Source organism: Phaseolus vulgaris, chromosome 6 (genome assembly GCF_000499845.2).
Source record: "Phaseolus vulgaris cultivar G19833 chromosome 6, P. vulgaris v2.0, whole genome shotgun sequence".
Taxonomy (NCBI): domain Eukaryota; kingdom Viridiplantae; phylum Streptophyta; class Magnoliopsida; order Fabales; family Fabaceae; genus Phaseolus; species Phaseolus vulgaris.
Genome location: NC_023754.2, coordinates 28,310,769 through 28,330,798, shown reverse-complemented (window position 1 = coordinate 28,330,798; position 20,030 = coordinate 28,310,769). Strand labels below are relative to the sequence as shown.

At 29.1% G+C, this 20,030-nt stretch overlaps 3 protein-coding genes across 4 annotated transcripts; 2 read left to right on the top strand and 1 right to left on the bottom strand.

The window, feature by feature from the left end:
* Positions 1-1,195: 1,195 nt before the first annotated feature.
* LOC137832551 (uncharacterized) lies at positions 1,196-3,688 on the bottom strand. The gene is made up of 4 exons (XM_068640763.1): positions 3,435-3,688; positions 2,520-3,013; positions 1,782-2,026; positions 1,196-1,672 (listed from the first exon to the last, which is right to left on the bottom strand). Exons 2-4 carry the CDS (start codon positions 2,966-2,968, stop codon positions 1,431-1,433), a joined length of 936 nt encoding a protein of 311 aa, XP_068496864.1. The 5' UTR covers positions 2,969-3,013; positions 3,435-3,688; the 3' UTR covers positions 1,196-1,430.
* A 3,268-nt stretch (positions 3,689-6,956) lies between these two features.
* Positions 6,957-8,727, top strand: LOC137832550 (probable serine/threonine-protein kinase PBL24). Its single transcript, XM_068640762.1, has one exon. It carries the CDS (start codon positions 7,299-7,301, stop codon positions 8,301-8,303), a length of 1,005 nt encoding a protein of 334 aa, XP_068496863.1. The 5' UTR covers positions 6,957-7,298; the 3' UTR covers positions 8,304-8,727.
* A 6,004-nt stretch (positions 8,728-14,731) lies between these two features.
* On the top strand, positions 14,732-18,644 carry LOC137832549 (NAC domain-containing protein 73-like). 2 transcript variants are annotated; one of them, XM_068640759.1, is made up of 4 exons: positions 14,732-14,897; positions 15,027-15,246; positions 15,400-15,589; positions 17,781-18,644. In XM_068640759.1, exons 2-4 carry the CDS (start codon positions 15,085-15,087, stop codon positions 18,368-18,370), a joined length of 942 nt encoding a protein of 313 aa, XP_068496860.1. In that variant the 5' UTR covers positions 14,732-14,897; positions 15,027-15,084; the 3' UTR covers positions 18,371-18,644. The 2 variants fall into 2 exon arrangements, with proteins under 2 accessions (XP_068496860.1, XP_068496861.1); XM_068640760.1 differs by having other exon boundaries at positions 14,771-14,897; positions 15,032-15,246.
* The last annotated feature ends 1,386 nt before the right edge of the window (positions 18,645-20,030 follow it).

The following is a 20,030-nucleotide window of genomic DNA, read 5'->3' as shown; positions in this document are numbered from 1 at the left end:
AATTAATTCGTTAACAAGATACTACTTTTCACCAAATTCTCACCTAATTAACAGTTAAATAGTTAACAAATTATTTTTGTAAATTTTGATTTATGTATAGATAACGACCTTATAAAACTAGTTAATTCAGTATATAGAAAAGTCACACTTAATATATATTTTTAATTATGGTCATGTAATTATTTAACCAAATTTCATACACTTCATGAACAATAATTTCTTTGTTTGAGTACTTAATACACAATTTGTCACTTCATTCTATTACTTTTCTGAAATGCATACAATATATATTTAAAAATAAATAAATGTAATTAGTAATTCATATTTAAAACAACAACTTCCTTACAAAGAAGTGATAATTGTAAACTAACTTTTATATTTAAAATTTCACATGAAATCGTATTCATACAGGTTCCCGGAATTTTTTTTATATTTTTAAAATTTCACTTGAAGTTGTTTTTTTCATGTAGAAACTATCACATAATCAAATATCATTAGACATAATCGAGTATGTTGTAATTCATAATTAATTATGTTAAGAGTCATCATTAAATATGTGCATAAATATTTTATTATGATTTAATTTTACCTATTTTATTATTATTTTAATAATTATATTTATTAATACTAATTTATATATCGTAATAAAATAAATATTAAAATAATTTAATATTTATTTATAACGTCTTATAGTATAAAAATAATTAACAAATAAAAATATAATTAAAATATTAGTTTATTAAGATGTTAACTGGGAGTTTTAAATGCAGATGGCATCAATGTATCAGATCAACCCCCTTTAAAATAAAACAGCGTTGAACATAGACTCAATAAAGGAATTATCAATTGTAGTTGCTACCATACAAGGGGAATATTTTGTTTAGTTGAGAGAAAATGGGAAAAAATAGAAGATAAATTATTTATAGTTTTAAAATCGTGCTAACTAAATTACTCTAAAAAGTTATTTTAATTATCATCCTCTTCTTTATTTCTTTCACTGAAAAAGAGAATCTATGCTAATTAGATATATATTGCATTGTTACTATAAAACATCACAACATTATTCTGGCCGCTATTCCTAATTCTGCAAACTCAGAAACTCTAATAGCAAGTGTTATCTTAAAAGTGAAGGTAAAGTGACTGTTGTTTACTTTCAGCATAATGTATAGAACTACATAAAGACAATCTCCAAACATGAAATTCTCACAATAGGAGAGAGTAAATCAATCAATAATGATAAATGTCTCTTGCCACTTTGTTGAAGCAATGTAAATATGTTAAGAAACTTGATCCATCTAAATATTTGTAAAGAATATGAAGAAGCACAAAATAGTCATCAATGATTGCTAATATGCAAAGAGGTAGGCCTTACTTCTTGTAGCAATGTATGGATGGTAAGAATACAAAATTGTGAGACATGACAGCACTCTTCATGAGACGCATTTAACTCTTGCAAATGTCAAAAAGCCTGTGTGACCTCGAGCTTCACCACAAGGTCTAGCCATGACAGAAGAAATAGAAGGACTGCCGCTGAGTATATAGCTTCCATCAGAGCATTGTCTCCTCTTGCTAGGAAGAGAACCAATAGGACCATTGCCATCCCCACTTAAGCTTTGCATTTTCTCTTCCCTAACTTCATATGTGCGTAACAGTACCTCAAATGTCCTTATATCTTTGTACAGAGGCAAACATTTCATGGGTATTCTATCAGTCTAATGCAAGCACAAAAGGATAATGAAATTAGGAAAATATAGGGGACACAGAAGAAAATGCAAAACTACCTGTGAAGCGGGTTTGGAGTGTTTCACATGTTCGTTGTACTTGTTCAATACAAGGAGAGAAAGAGCACAATGTGCCGTCATGTCTTAACACTTTTGCAGCTGAAGGAATGGTAAGCCAAGGTTGAGGTAGATCCAAAAATACGGAGTCAGCCATGCCTGTAAAATCATCAGGGAATCCTTCACCCTGAATGTCCCTAACCTTCACAGTGACTAAGCTGCTTAGACCTGTTCTCTCAAAATCAGCCCTACCAGGATGACAAAATTAAGTGAATATATTATGACATAGGAATTATTCAACATAACCTTGTGAATAAAAAAAGAGAGAGTAATTTACAGGGCAAAATTATAGATTGGTTTCAGGGTAGACAGGAATCATTGTATGGTCTAAGAGCATAGCAGGGTACCGATATATCAAGTAGAATTAGAAGACAGCATCTTCAATTACGAACTACAGACTATCTGATCATTGAATATCTTGCCCACGATTCATGAGAATGACAAAACCACAGTGCAAAGCTAATAAAACTAGTTTAAATTTCATCCATGGCCAAAGTAATGTTTTAATTGCTATGATCTAATTACAAGTTAGCACACCATTTTGGATGATAGTGGAAAATAGATCCATAGAAGAAAACCAGAAGAAGCAGGCGAAAGCAACATGCAAATATATTAATACCAAACATCATTTTATGTCAATTTCTATATGGAAAATCACATAATTTCTTCCTTATTTCTTACCTAGCTGATTCAGCCCTTTGTTCATGGAAATCAAAGGTATTGACGTGTCCTGAAGGAGCAACTGCTCTTGCAAGTGAGGTGGTCAAAGATCCGCTACCAGTTCCAGATTCAAGAACCACACAACCAGGAACAACCTCCAAGTACGTGATAACAAAACTAATATCCGCAATATAGAGAATCTGAGTCCTGTGGTTTAATACCAGAGTCCACAATTCTGGTGTGGGAGCTAACAAGTACACAAAACCACCCTTACTACTGAATACTTTAGACCCAAACTGTTTTCCTATCCAATCTGAATGTTTAAAAACACCAAAACGATTCTGCAGGACTGAACCCTCCGACACAGTTACAGCCTTCATGCTGTCATGCTTTTCGTAAACAATAACCAAATCGCCATCACTAATTGATCGGTTAAATGATAACTTTTTTGCAGGATGACAGGCCAACATCTTAGAAGTCTCGAGTCTTTCAGAACAGTCAAAAGACACAATTATCTGATAACCAAAAAAAGAGAAAGAAACCAATAACATATATGATGTAATGTAGTGAAAGTTTAACACTCAAATCAATGTTGAAGACAACATCAACTAAGAACTTATGCGTTCTATTAGCCCCCAAAACAATACACAAAAGAAAACTGGAACACAAAACTTATTAAAGTAAAAGACAAAGATGAAAACTTGACCTACCCTAAACAAAATATATCTTTGTTTTATTATATGGGCAAACTGTAACGATGTTGCGTTGTGATGATAGTGTGGAGTGTGTTTCTAGCACAAAATCTCTTCTTTATTGATTTTCCAAACATAACTTTGACAAAGAAATTTAGGATAAAAGAAGAAGCAAAAATAGGCACACATTATTTGGCATGTAGGAAGAAGAAACGGCAAGAATGAATGGGGGCTGGAAACGAACCAGATAATTGAGTTGATGATGCGTTTATATTTGTTCGTAAAGAAGAAAACTTGTGCGTCCTTCTCAGTGTTGAAGAAATTGGGTACGCCTCCGACCAGAGTTTGGAAGCTTTCCCTGTGTTTCATGGACCGATAACGGCACTGGGTTAAACCAAGGGTGTTAACCTAAGATCCCAAATCAAAATATTAAAACCTATTCTTGTTCATCTCATGGCACACACATCATAAACCCTCCTATCCAAATCAATTTATTATTTGATGAATATGTTGTTTTTAGTTTAAATTCTAACAAAACGAACATGTTTTAGTTTCATTTTTTTTATAAAATATACTGTTAATTTCCCAACTTTGAGAGATTTTTATTTCAGTTACTATACAAATTCCTAGCCCACTATTTGAGAAGTTTTACAACTTATTTAAATAATTAACTTCTGCAACTAAATAAATAATATATATAAACAACTTTAAAAATAAAATAAAATACTAAAAATATTAATTATTTAAAAAAAATAAAATTATCTCATAATATATTTTTGTCTATAAAATACAAATTTTGTTTTATACATACAAAATAGTTTATGAACTAATTTTACCACTTAATCTTATAAACTAATTTTGTTAAACACATTCTGGATATTACACTTAATAAATATTATATATAAATTTAAGATAGCAATAAAAAAAATAATAACAATTATGACACTAATTTTTTTATTGATAAAGAAATAGTGTATTAAATTATTTAATGGGTTAATCTTCCTCAACAAAATATTATAGTTAAAAGGCAACATAATTATTTATTAAATGTAAGAAAAGATCTCATAAAATAATCATATTATATTATCACAAACATAAACATATTTTCTACATCTATTTTAAATCATTTTTCACCTTATGTTTTACAAAACTGTAGTAGATTTTAGTCAATTAAAAGTATTTAGATCTTTATGTTATATTATCACTTATTCAACAAATTAAATAAATTTTAATCCAAAAGTATCAAAATATATTTTTATTAATTTAAAAAAAAAACAAAAGGAATGATATGTTTTATTAAGTATTTAATCTAAGAAAATTGTTGGAGATCCCACGTCGAATATAGATGAGGACATTTCATTGTTTATAGATGTTTTCTTCTATAAACATGTTTTTTCCTATCAAAAGCTCAGAATACAAATAAAAAAACCAAGAGTCTTAACATTCACAATCAAAGTCTTTTTAATAAAAAATAAACCTATTTTAATTTATTTTTTTTAATTCAAAGAGTATTTATTATAGTTTATATCTTTTAAATATTTTATTACCAGGTTGTGAGAGAATAAAAATAACATAGATACAATAAGTTAATAGCAATTTTATCTTTTTGACAAAATGAAATTATAATATTTTTTTTATTATTAAGTGTTTATTTTTTACAAGTGTAATTTGTTCTTTGTTTTAATTTTCTATCTTTAGTTATACCTATTCATTTTGATATCCTATTTAATTATTTTTCTCTTTTGTTGATCTCATAACAGTGTATGAATCAGTGGCTCCATGTATTGACACCTGTCCTGTTGCACACTTGATTCATCCTTCAACTTAGATTATACGAACATATATGATGCACTTGTTAGTGAAGATGTTGGATTTTTGGTTTCCAAGATAGAGCATGATGTGATGAGAGCTAGCAGGTCAATACTAATACTGTTACTATTGCTACCACTTTATCACTTCTTTCTTTCTTTCTCATAACCACACTCAACATATCCTTCCACCAAATCCAGCAACCAGATTCTGGGCTGTCTGATTAAAAGGTGAAGAAGAAGCATCATGAGAGATTCATTACATCTCATGCCATTAATGGGTGGGCCTTCTCGAAGCTACGAGCCAAGCCCAACATCATCATCAAGAGACCATGGGCCCCAACGTAGGTTTCTCACCAATTTTGTGGCTTCCATTACTGGCCTGTAGCCTTATAGCTATGTTTATGGCGACAAATTGCTTGCTTTCTCCCATTCCAGATTCCAGAGCAGTTCGCAATGTTCTATGCTTCAATTCATAAGATTCCTCTTCTTATTATTGTTATTCTATTATTATCACTTTCTTTCAATTATGCATTTTCATTAAACCATCTTCTTTTTACTATTATTTCTTTCAATTATTATTACTGTTCAATTTGAATTACAGTTCAGATATTTCATTCTAATACCTCTTTTTTTGTGTATAATAATACAGATCCTTATTCTTGAAAGTCACAATATTTTTTTAATATACTGTTTTTCTAAACACTGATTTTCCTTAAGTATCTTTGCCATTTAAAATCAGTTTGTACATCAAAAGACGCACAATTATTTATTTTTAAATAGTTTAAATATTCATTTTTTTCTAAACATTAATTGCTCAAATCCATAATTGATTGATTTAAAATATAATTTCATACATTGAAATGTATATGTTTTAATTAAATTCTTAGAGTGTTTTCTTTCCTTGAAAATAAAACATGTCATTAGTTTCTCTATTTTTTTAATTTAAAATATTTAGTTTTAAATAAATACACTACTTTAATGTTTTGAAATGAACAATTTTCAAAACTTGTACCTACTCAAATGGAAACATACAATTGTCTAAGCTGGATTGTCTTTAGATATTGCTCTACGTACCACACGACCAAACCTCCTATTTTCCAGGGAAATAAAAAAATCCGTACACACAAATGTTATAAATAATACGTAGTACGAGACAAAATGTAAAAAAAAAAAGAGAAGAAATTTATATGCAATGAACAAATTTTGATGGAAATGATATAATTCAAAAGTATTACACAGCCGATGGATTTGTCCGACGCACACAGATACTTGGTAAGATAAAAATAACATTAGGTTGTCGTAATCGAATGGTTTTAGATTAGTAGTTAGTGTTAATAATTTAAAATGTGATCATGCTCCTATTAGACGTCAGCACATAACTGGGTTCATCAAAGAAAATATAAGAAGACATCAATGCCTCCATAGTTTAAAAAACCTAAGCTTCCGGTGTTATTTTAAACTATTATTTAGAACCCGCAATGAAAGAATTATAAAGTTCCTTCAAAAACATGTACTTAGTCAAAATGGTATTCATAATCTTTCAATTCAGCATTTAAAGACGTCCTTATAGAGTATTATATAATTTTAACACTTTTACAATGTTGTTATTTTTTTTTTAGAGATCCACCTGTAATAGGATATTTTATAAGTGGATGCAAACTTAATCTTATAAATTAGTTTTATGAGATTGAGTTAGACTTAAAGTTTACTGCTTAATATAGCATTAGAGTCATTTTTTAGCTTATTCTAATGAATGTTAGTTAAGCTTATCAAGTCATCCGTTATTCAACGATTATCAAAATATGTTATTTCACGCATGAGTTTCCAATGTGAATGAGGTGTGTCAGAAATCCTACTTCGATTAGATATTAGGATATTTCATAATATAAATGTAAGGGTAAAATTTAAATCAATATTTAATGAGATTAAATTATCCTTAAATTCCACTATTTATCTTTATCTTTGTGTATTTGATTAACATGATGTTGTTTATTTCTTAGTTAAAAAATGATAGAATTTGTCCATAATATGAGAGGTAGGGTTGCCAGCTATCAACTACCACAACTAATCTGATCGATCTATCTATCCACCCATTTTGTCAAGCAAATGCTCTCTTTTTTCCTTTTCAACTTATCTTCCAACTGTTTGATATCTCCCCATCAAAGTCACATGTATATAAGCTTCTTTCCACACAAACCTCTTTCACAAACCACCCAATCTCACCTTCTTCCTTCAACTATTCCTCCATCAAACCACCAATAACCCATCACTGCCATACCACAATCACAACAGTGAAGATGAACCATGTGGAGCATATCGCTTATGACATGGTCATGATCACTCTCTCCATATCTCTGATCGTTCTTGGCATCATCCTCTTCCTCGCTTGCAAGAAGAAACCCGTTGAATCCGAAGAAACCCTTCCCGTGAAGCTGTGTGCTCGTGCATACCCCTTGATGGAAGTTGATGCCGCCACCGGTGGCTTCAACCATAGGAGAATCATTGGGCAGGGTCGCTTAGGAACTGTGTATGCAGGGACACTGGAGAAAGAAGAGCTTGTAGCTGTTAAAAGGATTCACCCCGTTCTTGTGTTGAGCAATGCAGGGTTTGGTTTCTCATCCGTGTTGAAATGGCTCTCCTTGGCCCAACACCCCAACGTAGTTCCAATAATAGGGTTCTCAGAAGCACCTGGTGAGAGAGTTATTCTGATGGAGTTTGTGCACATGGCAAGCTTGGACTTCTACTTGCATCAAAACCAAGATGGGGCTTCACTTTTGGATTGGAACAAGAGGTTCAGGATTGCAGCTGGAGCAGCCAGAGGGCTTCAATACCTGCATGAAGTGGTGGCGCCAAACATTGTACATGGGTGTGTTAAGTCCTCTAATATTCTCATTGATGTCAACTTCTGTGCAAGGATTTCTGATTACGGGCTTAACTTTTTGGCACCTGTGGAAAAGAGAGGGCTAGTGGGGTATGTGGATGATGAATATTGGAGTGAAAGAAGGGGTGGTGGAGCTACCAAGGAGAGTGATGTTTATGGGTTAGGGGTGATCCTGCTGGAGCTTTTAACTGGGAAAGGGTGTGAGGGAGGGTTGTTGGTGAAGTGGGCATTGCCTTTGATTAGAGAAACAAGTTTTAGTGAACTTTTGGATCCTAGGTTGGTCATTCCTTCTGACACCAAGCCTCTGGTTAGGTTAGCCAAAGTTGCTTCAGCATGTGTTGGTAACTCACGAAAATGTAGACCTTCTGTGGCTCAAGTGGCAACCATTTTGAACAATTTAGAAACTGAACTGTGTCTCTGATCCCCATCATCATGTAGTCAAATTGATGGAGCAATTTGCCTTCAATTTTGTACCAAGAAAATGGATTCCAAATCACTGTCTTATCTTATGGTTATTTAATTGGTGAGAAAATTGGTGGAATTTTGAGGAAAATTATCCCAAATGTTGTGTTGTGAGAATAATTTTTGTTGGGGAATTTTGAAATAGAAAGGTGGGACGGTGGCGTTGTCCTTAGGGCGGTGAGTATTAATCTGTGGTTCCGTGTAGCATGGGGATCCTTTTAGTCATGAAAGTGACCTTTTTTTCCATTTCTTTAATTCTTAGTTTCCCCAAACTTTTAATGTGTCCATATGTACCTATTTTTCCAGCTTCTAATTAGGTAGCCATATGCAACGTTGTACATTTTTTTATAAATTAATATAGGTGCTGTCTTTTAGTTTACAGACACTATCGCTTACCAAAAAGGAAAATAATAGGAAACAAATAGCATAAATTAAATGGGAATCTTTTTAGTTTGATATGATGTAACCATGTCATAATTGGACTTGGGCTAAGTTAGCCTCATTGGGTTCAACCCATCTTTTTTTTTATATATATATAACTTTGTTAATGATTGAAACTAGGAGAATTTTTCATATTAAGAATGATCGCACTGTTTATCTTTTCATTTTTAAATACATTAATAATAACATATTTGTCTATATATATATGGATATATTTTTTAATACACTAAAATAAACATTACAATAAAAACAAAGAAACAAGATGATGGAAAACAATGCTAAGAGTTAAATTCAATTTGAATTTAAACATTTTGTTTGGATAGATGGAGAAAACAAAATAGCAAAAATCTATTTAGAAAATTTTAGATTAATACTCTTTTTTCTAAACATATGGCCATTTTTTAATAAAGAAGATTAAAACCGGTATAATGTTTTTTAGGAATTACAAATAGAAATTGATAAATAAAAAAAGCGCAATAACGTCTTTAACTGTTCTTCATTTAGAATGATTTCACATGACTGGGGAGATTAATTGCCAAAAGTAAATGGCGCAATGATTTTTTTTTAATATCTTAATTTAAAAAGAGAAGTGATAGAGATAGTTTTTATAACACTTTTTTTATTAACTAAAATGTATCAAAAATAAAATCTCATTAATAAACTACGAGGCAATTAAACTCATTAAAAAAGATAATGATTTACAGACAAATTCTTCAGTGTATGACTTAAGATTGTTACATAAGAAATAAAAGCAAATATAATATTATTTACACAAACATTAATAAAATTAGTTTGGGTAGATGATAAGTTTCAAGTTTATAAGATAATTTATTTGATTAAAAATGCTTGTTAAATTAGTTGATAAATATAAATTGATAAGTTAAATCCATAAGTGTAAACATGACTTTGATTCACTATGATTTGTGATTTATAATAAAATCGTTGTTACAAACATAATTTTATCCTTTTTATTTAAGTTTTACAATAAAAATATAAAAAATTATTAATTATAAATTTATATTAAAATATTAAATTATAAAAAATTAACAAATATATAAATCTTAAAATTATGCAATGTAGCATGAATTTTAATTGAATAATATATTTTTTTTCTTTTTAAATTTCATTATGTTGCATAAGTTTTTTAATTAAATAATAATGTTTTTAAAATCTACCATTGAGAAAAAAAAATATTTGGGCCTTCGTTTGGTATAAAAGTTTCTTAAAAAACCTTACCCATTTTCATAGGTTTTTACTTCCTGCACCCGTATCATTATCAAATGCACCTTCATTACTAGAAAACAAATTAAATTACCCTCTCTCACTACAAAGAAAGAAGAGGAGATGGAGAATGTTTACACATGAAGAAAAAGAAAAGAAAGTGAACGTACTGTGGTTAAGAAAGTTTGTTATAGAAAACTTATTTAAAAAAGACATTTTTGAAAGATATTATAACGGTCTTCAAATTATGTTTTATAAAACTTGTTTCGAAATGTATTTCATGATTTCTACAATTTAATTCCAAAAATTTCTAAGTAATTAATCTGAAAGTCACTTCAAAGAAAGGTAAAATAGTCGTGGAGGTGTGCCAAGAAATTGGGGGGTGCATGAATAAAAAGTCATTTTCATCCTATGAACAGTCAGTCAGCTACGCTCTAGAAAATCTGAAATGTTAAAATCTCAGGAAAATAAGAGTTTTTTTACTTAAAATAAAAGTTTGTAGTCTACTTGTTAATTTCTATTAATTAATGTATTTTTGTTCGTATTAACAGGATTAGTTAAATGTGTGTATTTAAAATATATATTGCATTTACACAAAAAATATATTATATTTTAGTTATATCTTAATATAAGTTACTTTAAGATAGTGTGGAATTCTCATGTCTTACTTTTCTTATTTATCAAATAATATATTGGTGCGTGAATTAATAAGTAATGAATTTTATCATTTTAACTAAAATTATTTAAAATTTCTTCGTATGTGATTTATTATTTTTAATTGTTGTTTTCAAATTTCATATTCAAATAGGTTAAAAGATTATTTTGAAATAACATTTTCTAGAATTGACAAAAAAAAACACTTCTACGCAGGTTATAATATAAGTCTAAATTTATGTGTCCAAACATACTTATACATATTAAGTATAATCTCAAACAACAATTAAAATAATAATAATAATAATAATAAATTATTATTATTATTTATAAAGTTCAATATAGATTAAAAAAATTGAACAACTGTAAAATCATCACTTTCTTAACTTAAAAAAAAAAACTTTTTAAACTAATATACTTTTAAAAATAGTCTTGACTTTACTTAATAAATCAATAAAATCTGATATAAGCTTATTTAACCCATGAGCATTTCAACCTAATATTCTTTATGTGTTTTGTTTGGATTGGGAGTGAAAAGTTGAGAGTGTGAGGATATGAGAATAACGTGTAGAGAAAGTTGAATGTGTTTGGATTAAGGTATGATATGTGAGAAAAATTTACTGAAGTATGTAAGTGATCTGATGATTATAAGGATATTTTGAATTAGTTTTAATGGTGTAAAATGTAATATTACACATTTAACCACAATTGTCACAAGTCTAATTGCATGTCTTTTCTTAAAATAACAGACCCAATTGATTATGAAGAACATGTTAACAATACAATTGATTCTCCCCTTTAATAGATAAAACATAGTTGATCATCTTCCAAAAAATAGAAGATAATCGACTATGTCTTATGCTTATTCGATTATGAACTGATTTTTAGGGCATAATTGATTAGGTATGTTGTGTTTTTCTAGTTATAATCGATTAGGCACTGTGAAAATTCATGAAAATGTTTAACCTGACCTCGAAGATGCACGTCAAACTCGTGAAAATGGCACACCTCACTAGCTTTCGCACTCTACTTACTCACCAAACTCTCCAAATCGAATTACCCAATCAATGGAAATGCATATGTGTTGTGTTTCCGAGATTGATGGTTATATAAATAAGAGCTCATGAATGCAACATATTTATGATTCAAACCTATAACTAGGACAACGCATTGAAGACAGTCAACGAGATTCCCTGTGTCAAAGTAAAAAAATTGTGCATGCATGGAATTATGTGATATTTAAAAATTAATAATAACATAATTTGATATTAATAATAATTTGTATAATATATTAGTAGTAATTTGATATATATCGGACAAAACCATTATTCAATATAACATGATTAATTAGTAAATAATACACGATAAACACCATTTATAATATGATTACCAAAACTTGGACAGTCCTAATCATCCATACCTAGGAGACCCAAGATAACCATTATAAATAGATATGTCTTTAACTCAAACTCAAAATAATTTCAACATCAAAGTGTAATTGAAGTTATTCTTACTAAAATCTAAAAGACTTAAAAATAAATATCGAAAAGCTAATTGAAGTTATCCTTACTAAAATCTAAAAGATTTAAAAATAAATACTTAACGATAGAAAAGCTAAGTATAAAAAAAAATCTAATTAAAATAAATTCAACATTGTACTAATAATATTTAATAAACAAGACTTTTATTAAGCAAATGTCTAAACACACTGTAGTTAAAGACTTAAAAAATATTTTGTATTAAGAATTACATTACACATTAGAAACCATGGAAATATATAACACATTGTTAGGCTTCCCAAGTTGTTTATATGCTTAGAGATTGATCCCAAATTTAAGATAAATTCACCTATGGTAGGTAATATCTCCTTTCAAACTTAATATATATATATATATATATATATATATATATATATATATATATATAAAATTATAAGTCTATTAAGTCAAAAGCCCCATCGATCATAAATAAAAAGATATACTAAAACATTGTGATAAAAAAAACTTATGTTTGGATACAATTATACATATCCAGATTTTGAAGCTTTGACTAGAAATTATCTCGCGGCAGTAGTTGTTACTATTGTGGGATCCACCATGGCCAGAGTGTGATCAAATTTAGTATATACATGTTCACGAAAGTTGGTGTTTATGTTCTTTTAATTCTCATAATAACTTGGAACACGCTCAAAATATTATATATATCTATGTTCTACATTTATAACATCAAAATATTATTGGAAAAAAAAACTTGTATAATTGTAAAAAGATGATAAAATAATGAATGCAAATGGTTGTATAAATTTATTTAAAGTATCAAAATATCATTATTAGAAAGATGCACAACCATAATTTGAATATGTGATTCTTCCCTAAACAAAAACAACTTTACAGAATTTGATCCATGACATTGTAATTCTTTAAATTACATTGTAAAAATTAAACAAGGAAATATCATCAAATTCACATATTTGATTAAAACAATTCTTAGGGTGACGGGATGACGTATGGTGTTTCTTTGATAGGTATTACTTTTTTTTAAGGCAGTTAGGATTGATAATCAAATTTACATCAATATTTTTATGCAGTTTTTTTCTAAATATTTTTATTTTAGGTATTAGAAAAATTAAATTATAAATTTACGAAAATACGAGACAAAGTTTAAATAAAAGAAATCATTATTTTAAGTAAACTTATATAATTTTGGTCATACCTAATGTCATAATCCCTACGAATAAAAAGCTGGGAAAGATTCGTAGTCACTCGTTGCAAATCCCTTGTGCGTATACTATACGTATTCCGCGGAAAAATCCTCGTTAAAAAAAGCAGCAAAAAAAAAGAAAAAAAAAAAAGAAGCTTAACGCCTAAGCTTCTCTTGAGTTGCGTGGCTTCTCGGAGAAGTTCGCAAAGACGTGTCGGCAGATGCCAAGTGGAAAATTATAACTAATCAATGGCCATGCTTCTCTGTGGCCGCGTCTATTCTTCCTACTTTGAAGTCAACATCTTAAACAAATCATACCATTCCAAATCAAATTTGACTTCAATGGAAATTGACAAAAACATCCCTTGGACGTGACCTGTCACCTCTTCATCCCAATCATCGAAATGACAGCAACTGTCCTGTACCATAGCAGAATATTCTCTCCTCTAATGGAAAAATAATAAGATGCCTAAACCAGATATAGCAAAGAACACGTTGAAAAATATGTAATAACTCGTTACAAATCAATGAGCGTTGCATGTCTTTACACGTAACATAAACACTATGAACTGAAACTGCATCTATTAAGCATAGTCCTTGAAATTACTCCACCAACATACACATTCATTATTAACGTTGTCTATCTTTTTAAGACAATGGTTAACACGTTGTGAACCAAACTTTGAACACATTTTCGCTCTGTCCATAGACAATATACGAGGAATGATAGCTGTGAAAGGAAATTAAAAGTGCAGCGCCAGAGATATTCACCATTTTAATTCTGAATTCTCCTGAACAAGCCAAATAATTGACTCATATTTCGTTATATTCTTCAATAATATTATTTATCTGTTCCCATATACATGTATGACGTGTATGAAATTTTTACATATCTTTTACTGCACTCAAATTAAATTTGACACTGCACCTCAAAACACACACACTTTATAGAGAGGTGAAACGTCGTAAGAAGAATCGGGTACGCACCTCTTTGCCACCATCTTTTTAACTCCGGATGCATTTCATAATCACATAGTTCAACAAGACCAAAAATAAATAACTTATTTTATATAAACTCAAAAATAAATATATGAAAAAAAATAAATCATAAATTAATTTACATATGAACTAAAGTTTACCTTCATAATTTTACTTTGTAAATGTCAGAAAAAGTGTCTAGTTTTTAAAAATAAACACGGAGCTTACGCTTCTTTTTTGTTTGTAAGGTTTTAATATTCATGTATAATAATGATATACCCTTTTAAAATTGGTTAATTAGGTAAAGTGCAATTATTTATTTTTGAAACTTAACCAGGCCGCACTTATTCCTTGGTACAAGCGTATATACGAACCAAACGTGGTCTCCAAGCTACTTTTGCCTATATTTAGACCCACCCTTTATTTCTCTCCATTTTATAATCTCTATATACTCTTCCTCTTTCTCTCTCTCTCTCTCTGAACAAGACCCAACCATCAAACTCACTTCAATAATTGAATCGTAGAGAACACATACAGAGGAAGCAAAACTGGAATCCTGGTACGATTAAATTCTCCCTCTTTCAACTATAGAAGTTGATTCATAATAAACCAGTTCCAACAGATACAAGCAACTAGCTTTACCTTTCTTAACCCTTTTTCATCTTTTTTTTTTTATATTTTAAAATAGTGTAGGAGGGTTTCGCTTTGAGATATATTTGCATGTGCAAAAGGAAATTAACAGAAAGATGACATGGTGCAATGACCCTGATGAAGAGAGGAGGATTGAATCAATCACGCCAACTATGATTATCTCTCAGAAGACTGATGTCAGTGACATAAAACTCTCCGAAGAAATTCGAACTGTAACATGCCCCTCGTGCGGTCATACAATTGAATTCAAGGATCAGGTACTACCACATACTTAAATGTTTCTAATTCTAATCCTCACATACTTATGTTTCCTTAACCTTTGTATGTTTCTGCTTTCATCTTTTTAAAAGTTGTTTTTTTTTTCGCACCGTCTTTAATTACTTTGTATTGTACGTGTGATGAACTATTAGGGTGGAATTCATGAGTTGCCGGGGTTACCAGCTGGAGTGAAATTTGATCCAAATGACCAAGAAATACTAGAGCATTTAGAGGCAAAAGTGGCGTCTGATGCATGCAAGCTTCATCCCCTTATTGATGAGTTCATACCAACTCTTGAAGGCGAGAATGGGATTTGCTCTACGCACCCAGAAAAACTACCAGGTGCTTGATGATTTGCTTTATTTCATTTTTAATTATTGTTTTTTGTCTAATTAGTAGTTTAGTGTAGTGTTTTGGAATACCTATTTGAATATATGTTATGTACGCATCAATGAAATTCTCATTTATTGGGAGACACGTCTTGCTGTGCACGATACCGCATGCATGAAATTAATTGTTTTAGAAATGGAATGATTTTCTCTTTGAAAAATATCTCTAATCATAAGGCGGCTGAATATGACAGCAGAACATTTTATGTTCTTTGTATGAAATCAGATCTAAGAATTATAACATTTTTTTTTTGTTTAAAATTTAAAATGGCCTTTCTAACTTATTTGAAGATATGTAGTCCAAATTTGAAGACGTGTTAGAAATTGTGGCATGTATGTGAAAGTTGGATAGCCTGAAATAAAAATTGATAGCAGTCCAATATTGTGTGTTTCTTGATTCGTTGTTTTGCAATTGTAGCAAAGAAAAGTTTCCGTTGAGTCCTTGTATATGTGGTTCTTAAGATGATATGTTGAAACAAAGAAACACATTAGAAGCACGCATACATATAACTAACTTCTTGTTCATGTATGTTGCAAGAAAGTTCTTAAGTTAGCAATGGCTACCTAACTCAAAATTGGCATCCTATCTTACACTAATTATCCATCTAGCAAGAAAATAAATAAATAAATAAATAAATGAGCCTTAATTATGAGATTTTTAAATTTTATTGTATGTCATATTTCACAAAACAACAGTTGCTGCCTTGTTACTCTAGTGGGAGCTTTCTCAACTTTTTACCGTATAATTTTTCTCCCACATTTTTTATATTTCTCGCTTTTTATTTCTATATTTCTTTTTACCTTACTTATTGTAATACATAATATGAGGTATATATATTTATATTTTCACCTTATATGTATATACCCGCATTTTATTTTATGATAGAATCGATTTCAAAACATCAATTACTTATTGAAAGGGTGTAATTCTGTCCACATCCTTGAGGATGCAAGGGATGTCAAATTGGTGGAATGAAAAGGGAGGGAAAAAATGGGTGAAATTGATGTGATATAATCTTTTCCTCACATCTTATTTAAACCTTTTATATTGATTATATAATTATAAAATGTAATTTATAATGATTTTTTATGACGACATTTATAACTGATAATCAAAACAATATATCCTTAAGCTTAAGCCATTTTCTTTTCTTTTTCTATGATGCTTCAACCACGCCCTTAATTTAATTGAATAGAGCTAACAATTCATTCAGCATTGATACATATAAATATACGCATACTTTATCAACTCAAACAACAGAATAAATGTTAAAGGAATTTCGATTATGTTATATATATATATAAACTACAAAATTTGTTGTCATTCATTCGTGGTATGAGAATATGTACTTTTGGGTAGATCTCACATTTCTTTCCATTCATACATCACTTGTACACGTAAAAGAAATTAGCATAGACTTTATTGAAACAATCATCCTTTCTTATTTTATTTTTTTCTTAACAACCAAACTCTATTTCTGAAAAGAAAGAAAAAAAGAGAGAAAATATTAATATAATAAATGATTATACTACTTTGTTACATAATCATCTTTCTTCTAATTACTCGCCGTAATATACAGAAGAAAGTATAAAAAAAATAGCTTACATTATAGATACTGTCTCACCTAATCTATTATTGTTATTAACTTCATGCTTGAACTCCAATATTCTTAGTAACCTTATCATTGAATTGGCAATATGGTAATGATAAAACTTTTATTTTCTCTGTTTATCTTTCTTCATTGTATCATATCAGCTGTATATCTATGTATATAATTTCCTTAATAACATTCATCAATATAAAATATTTCATTAATTATTACTATATCACTCTCTTTTTATTATTAATCTAGCTGCTCCTTTGAGCAATTCACCTAAGATAATAAAGTGACTAGTCTCAATTGATGAGAAAATCAATGATTATTTTTTATTAGTACATACGTATAATAAATTATGAATAATGCATTAGAAAATGAACTGTTCATATATATATTTATGTCATTATTTTGCTTTTGTTTCCTTTAGAAGACAACATTCTTTCACTATACGTCTTTGTCCAGAAAATAGTATATATGTTGCGTTATTATGCATGTATAAATTTCGTATGACCAAATGTTTATTTACAATTGTATGAAACAACGTAGGAGTTAGCAAAGATGGACAGATCCGGCACTTCTTTCACAGGCCATCAAAAGCATACACAACTGGAACAAGGAAAAGAAGAAAGGTCCACACAGATGAAGAAGGAAGTGAAACAAGATGGCACAAAACGGGAAAAACTAGAGCCGTTTTTGCAGCTGGTGGTGCTGTCAAAGGTTTTAAGAAAATACTAGTACTCTACACCAACTATGGCAGGAAAAAGAAGCCCGAGAAGACTAATTGGGTGATGCATCAGTATCACCTTGGCAGCACTGAAGAAGAGAAAGATGGAGAATTAGTTGTTTCAAAGATCTTCTATCAGACACAACCCAGACAATGTGGTAATAATCCCATTATCACAGAGGAGCCGTACCAAAAAATGATGAACATTAATGATGGAAGTGGCCACAACAACAATACATCAACACCTAAAACTGCAACTCTTGTGGATCGCTACAATGCTCCTTACATAAATTATGGTAATGAGCATTTGAGTTATAACAACTTGGTTGTTGAAGCTGATGGCTCTTATATTCGCTATGCAATGGATGCAAAGAAAGCAAGAGTTGAAAGTAACAGTGGGAAGAGCTTCTAGGAAGTGTGAGAATGATTATTTATTAGGTAGATTTGGTTGATATAGGGTTTCCTAGTGACAATGATTAGGTAGATGTGCTTGATATAGGATTTCCCAGTGACAATGATTAGATAGATGTGCTTAATCTAGGGTTTCCCTTACTGATTAAATTACAGTATTTATTTATTATTGGAGGAGTTAGAACGAAGGAATTATGGTTGTAAGTAGGACTTTAAAATAAATAAAAAGTTGTACTTTCAATCACGATTTTAATTCAGATAACATTTTTATTTAATTTGAAGTATATGTTTTGTGATATTCACGATTTTAATAGCAAAGTGTTGTGCTATTAAACATGTTTTTGTAAATTTTTGTTGTTGTTTTTCTTACACTACAAGGAAATCATGAATATAAACCAATTTTTAGATATAAAAATAATTAGTTATAATAGAAACTAAAATAGATACCGTTTTAGAAACTAAAAAAAAATTGTTTCTAAATTAATTTCTATTATTTTCTATTATTGTTAAATAGTTTCTAAATTGGTATCTAATTAGCAACTAAGATTTTAACTACCAATTATTTAATTTCTAAATTTGGTAGCAAAAACCTTGATTGCTAATTAGCTATCAATTTAGAAACTATTTAACAATAATAGAAATTAATTTAATTACTATTGTAACTAATTATTTTGGTTTCTACAAATTGGTTTCTATTTCGTGTGACTGGACATTTTTTAATTTTATAATTTTTTTAACTCGTGTTTCCTCACATGTTTTTTTTAAGTTTTTTAATTTTTCTATTGCTTATTTAATTTTTATGTTTTTTTATTTTTTAAATTAAGTATTTATTTATATAATCTTTGAATGTATTTAAAATATTAATATAGTGAAATATGTTTAAATGAATTTTAAAAAAATATTTAAATATTTAATTAAATATTTTAAAGAAATTACTTATTATGTTAATTGAATAATTTTAAAACATTCAAAGCATTGTCGATAATATATATTACCATTGAAATAAAAGGAAAAATAAATATTTAAAAATTTATTTATCATTATGGACAATTTTTCTGATTGGAATATTCTGTTCCAATATTAAAAACATTTTTTTTACATTATTTTTAACAATTGATTTCCCGATAATATTAAATTAAATTCCTGTTGCTATGATTTTTAAAATAATTAAAAAAAATCTTGCTTACATGCACAATGATAAATAATTTCTTTAAATATTTTTCTTCTTATTTCAATTTATCTTTTAATAATAATAAATATTTTAATCATATTGTTTTTAAATTTTTTAAAATTGCATTCATTTAATATAATTAATTAAATTAACTATAACAGTTTTTTTTTAAATTCATCTAAATATATACGACATTTTAAGGTATATTTATTTTATATTTAAACTCACATTATCATTATTCTAACCAACATTTAGGTAGACAATATTATTACGCATTAAATTCTAACGTTTTTTTTATTCTTTATATATCCACAAAACATCTAGTTAAGAATTTGTCACGTTAATATGTTAGTAGAAACATTATTCACTAATTAATAACTTATTGACTAAGGTTACCAATAACTTACGCGACAAGATGTAGAATATGTGAAGTTTGAATAACAAAAATTGGAAACTGCTTTCTATACCTTCTTATCCATTCTGCGTACTA

Bases quoted from the DNA above. Each gene is read 5' to 3' on its own strand.
- LOC137832550 (XM_068640762.1), top strand. From the start codon at position 7,299: ATGAACCATGTGGAGCATATCGCTTATGACATGGTCATGATCACTCTC.
- LOC137832551 (XM_068640763.1), bottom strand. From the start codon at position 2,968: ATGTTGGCCTGTCATCCTGCAAAAAAGTTATCATTTAACCGATCAATT. The intron at 2,027-2,519 runs GTAAGAAATAAG...TCATCCTGGTAG, and splicing joins CAAAGGGCTGAATCAGCTAG to GGCTGATTTTGAGAGAACAG. The intron at 1,673-1,781 runs GTAGTTTTGCAT...CTCTGTACAAAG, and splicing joins ACTCCAAACCCGCTTCACAG to ATATAAGGACATTTGAGGTA.
- LOC137832549 (XM_068640759.1), top strand. From the start codon at position 15,085: ATGACATGGTGCAATGACCCTGATGAAGAGAGGAGGATTGAATCAATC. The intron at 15,247-15,399 runs GTACTACCACAT...ATGAACTATTAG, and splicing joins CAATTGAATTCAAGGATCAG to GGTGGAATTCATGAGTTGCC. The intron at 15,590-17,780 runs GTGCTTGATGAT...GAAACAACGTAG, and splicing joins GCACCCAGAAAAACTACCAG to GAGTTAGCAAAGATGGACAG.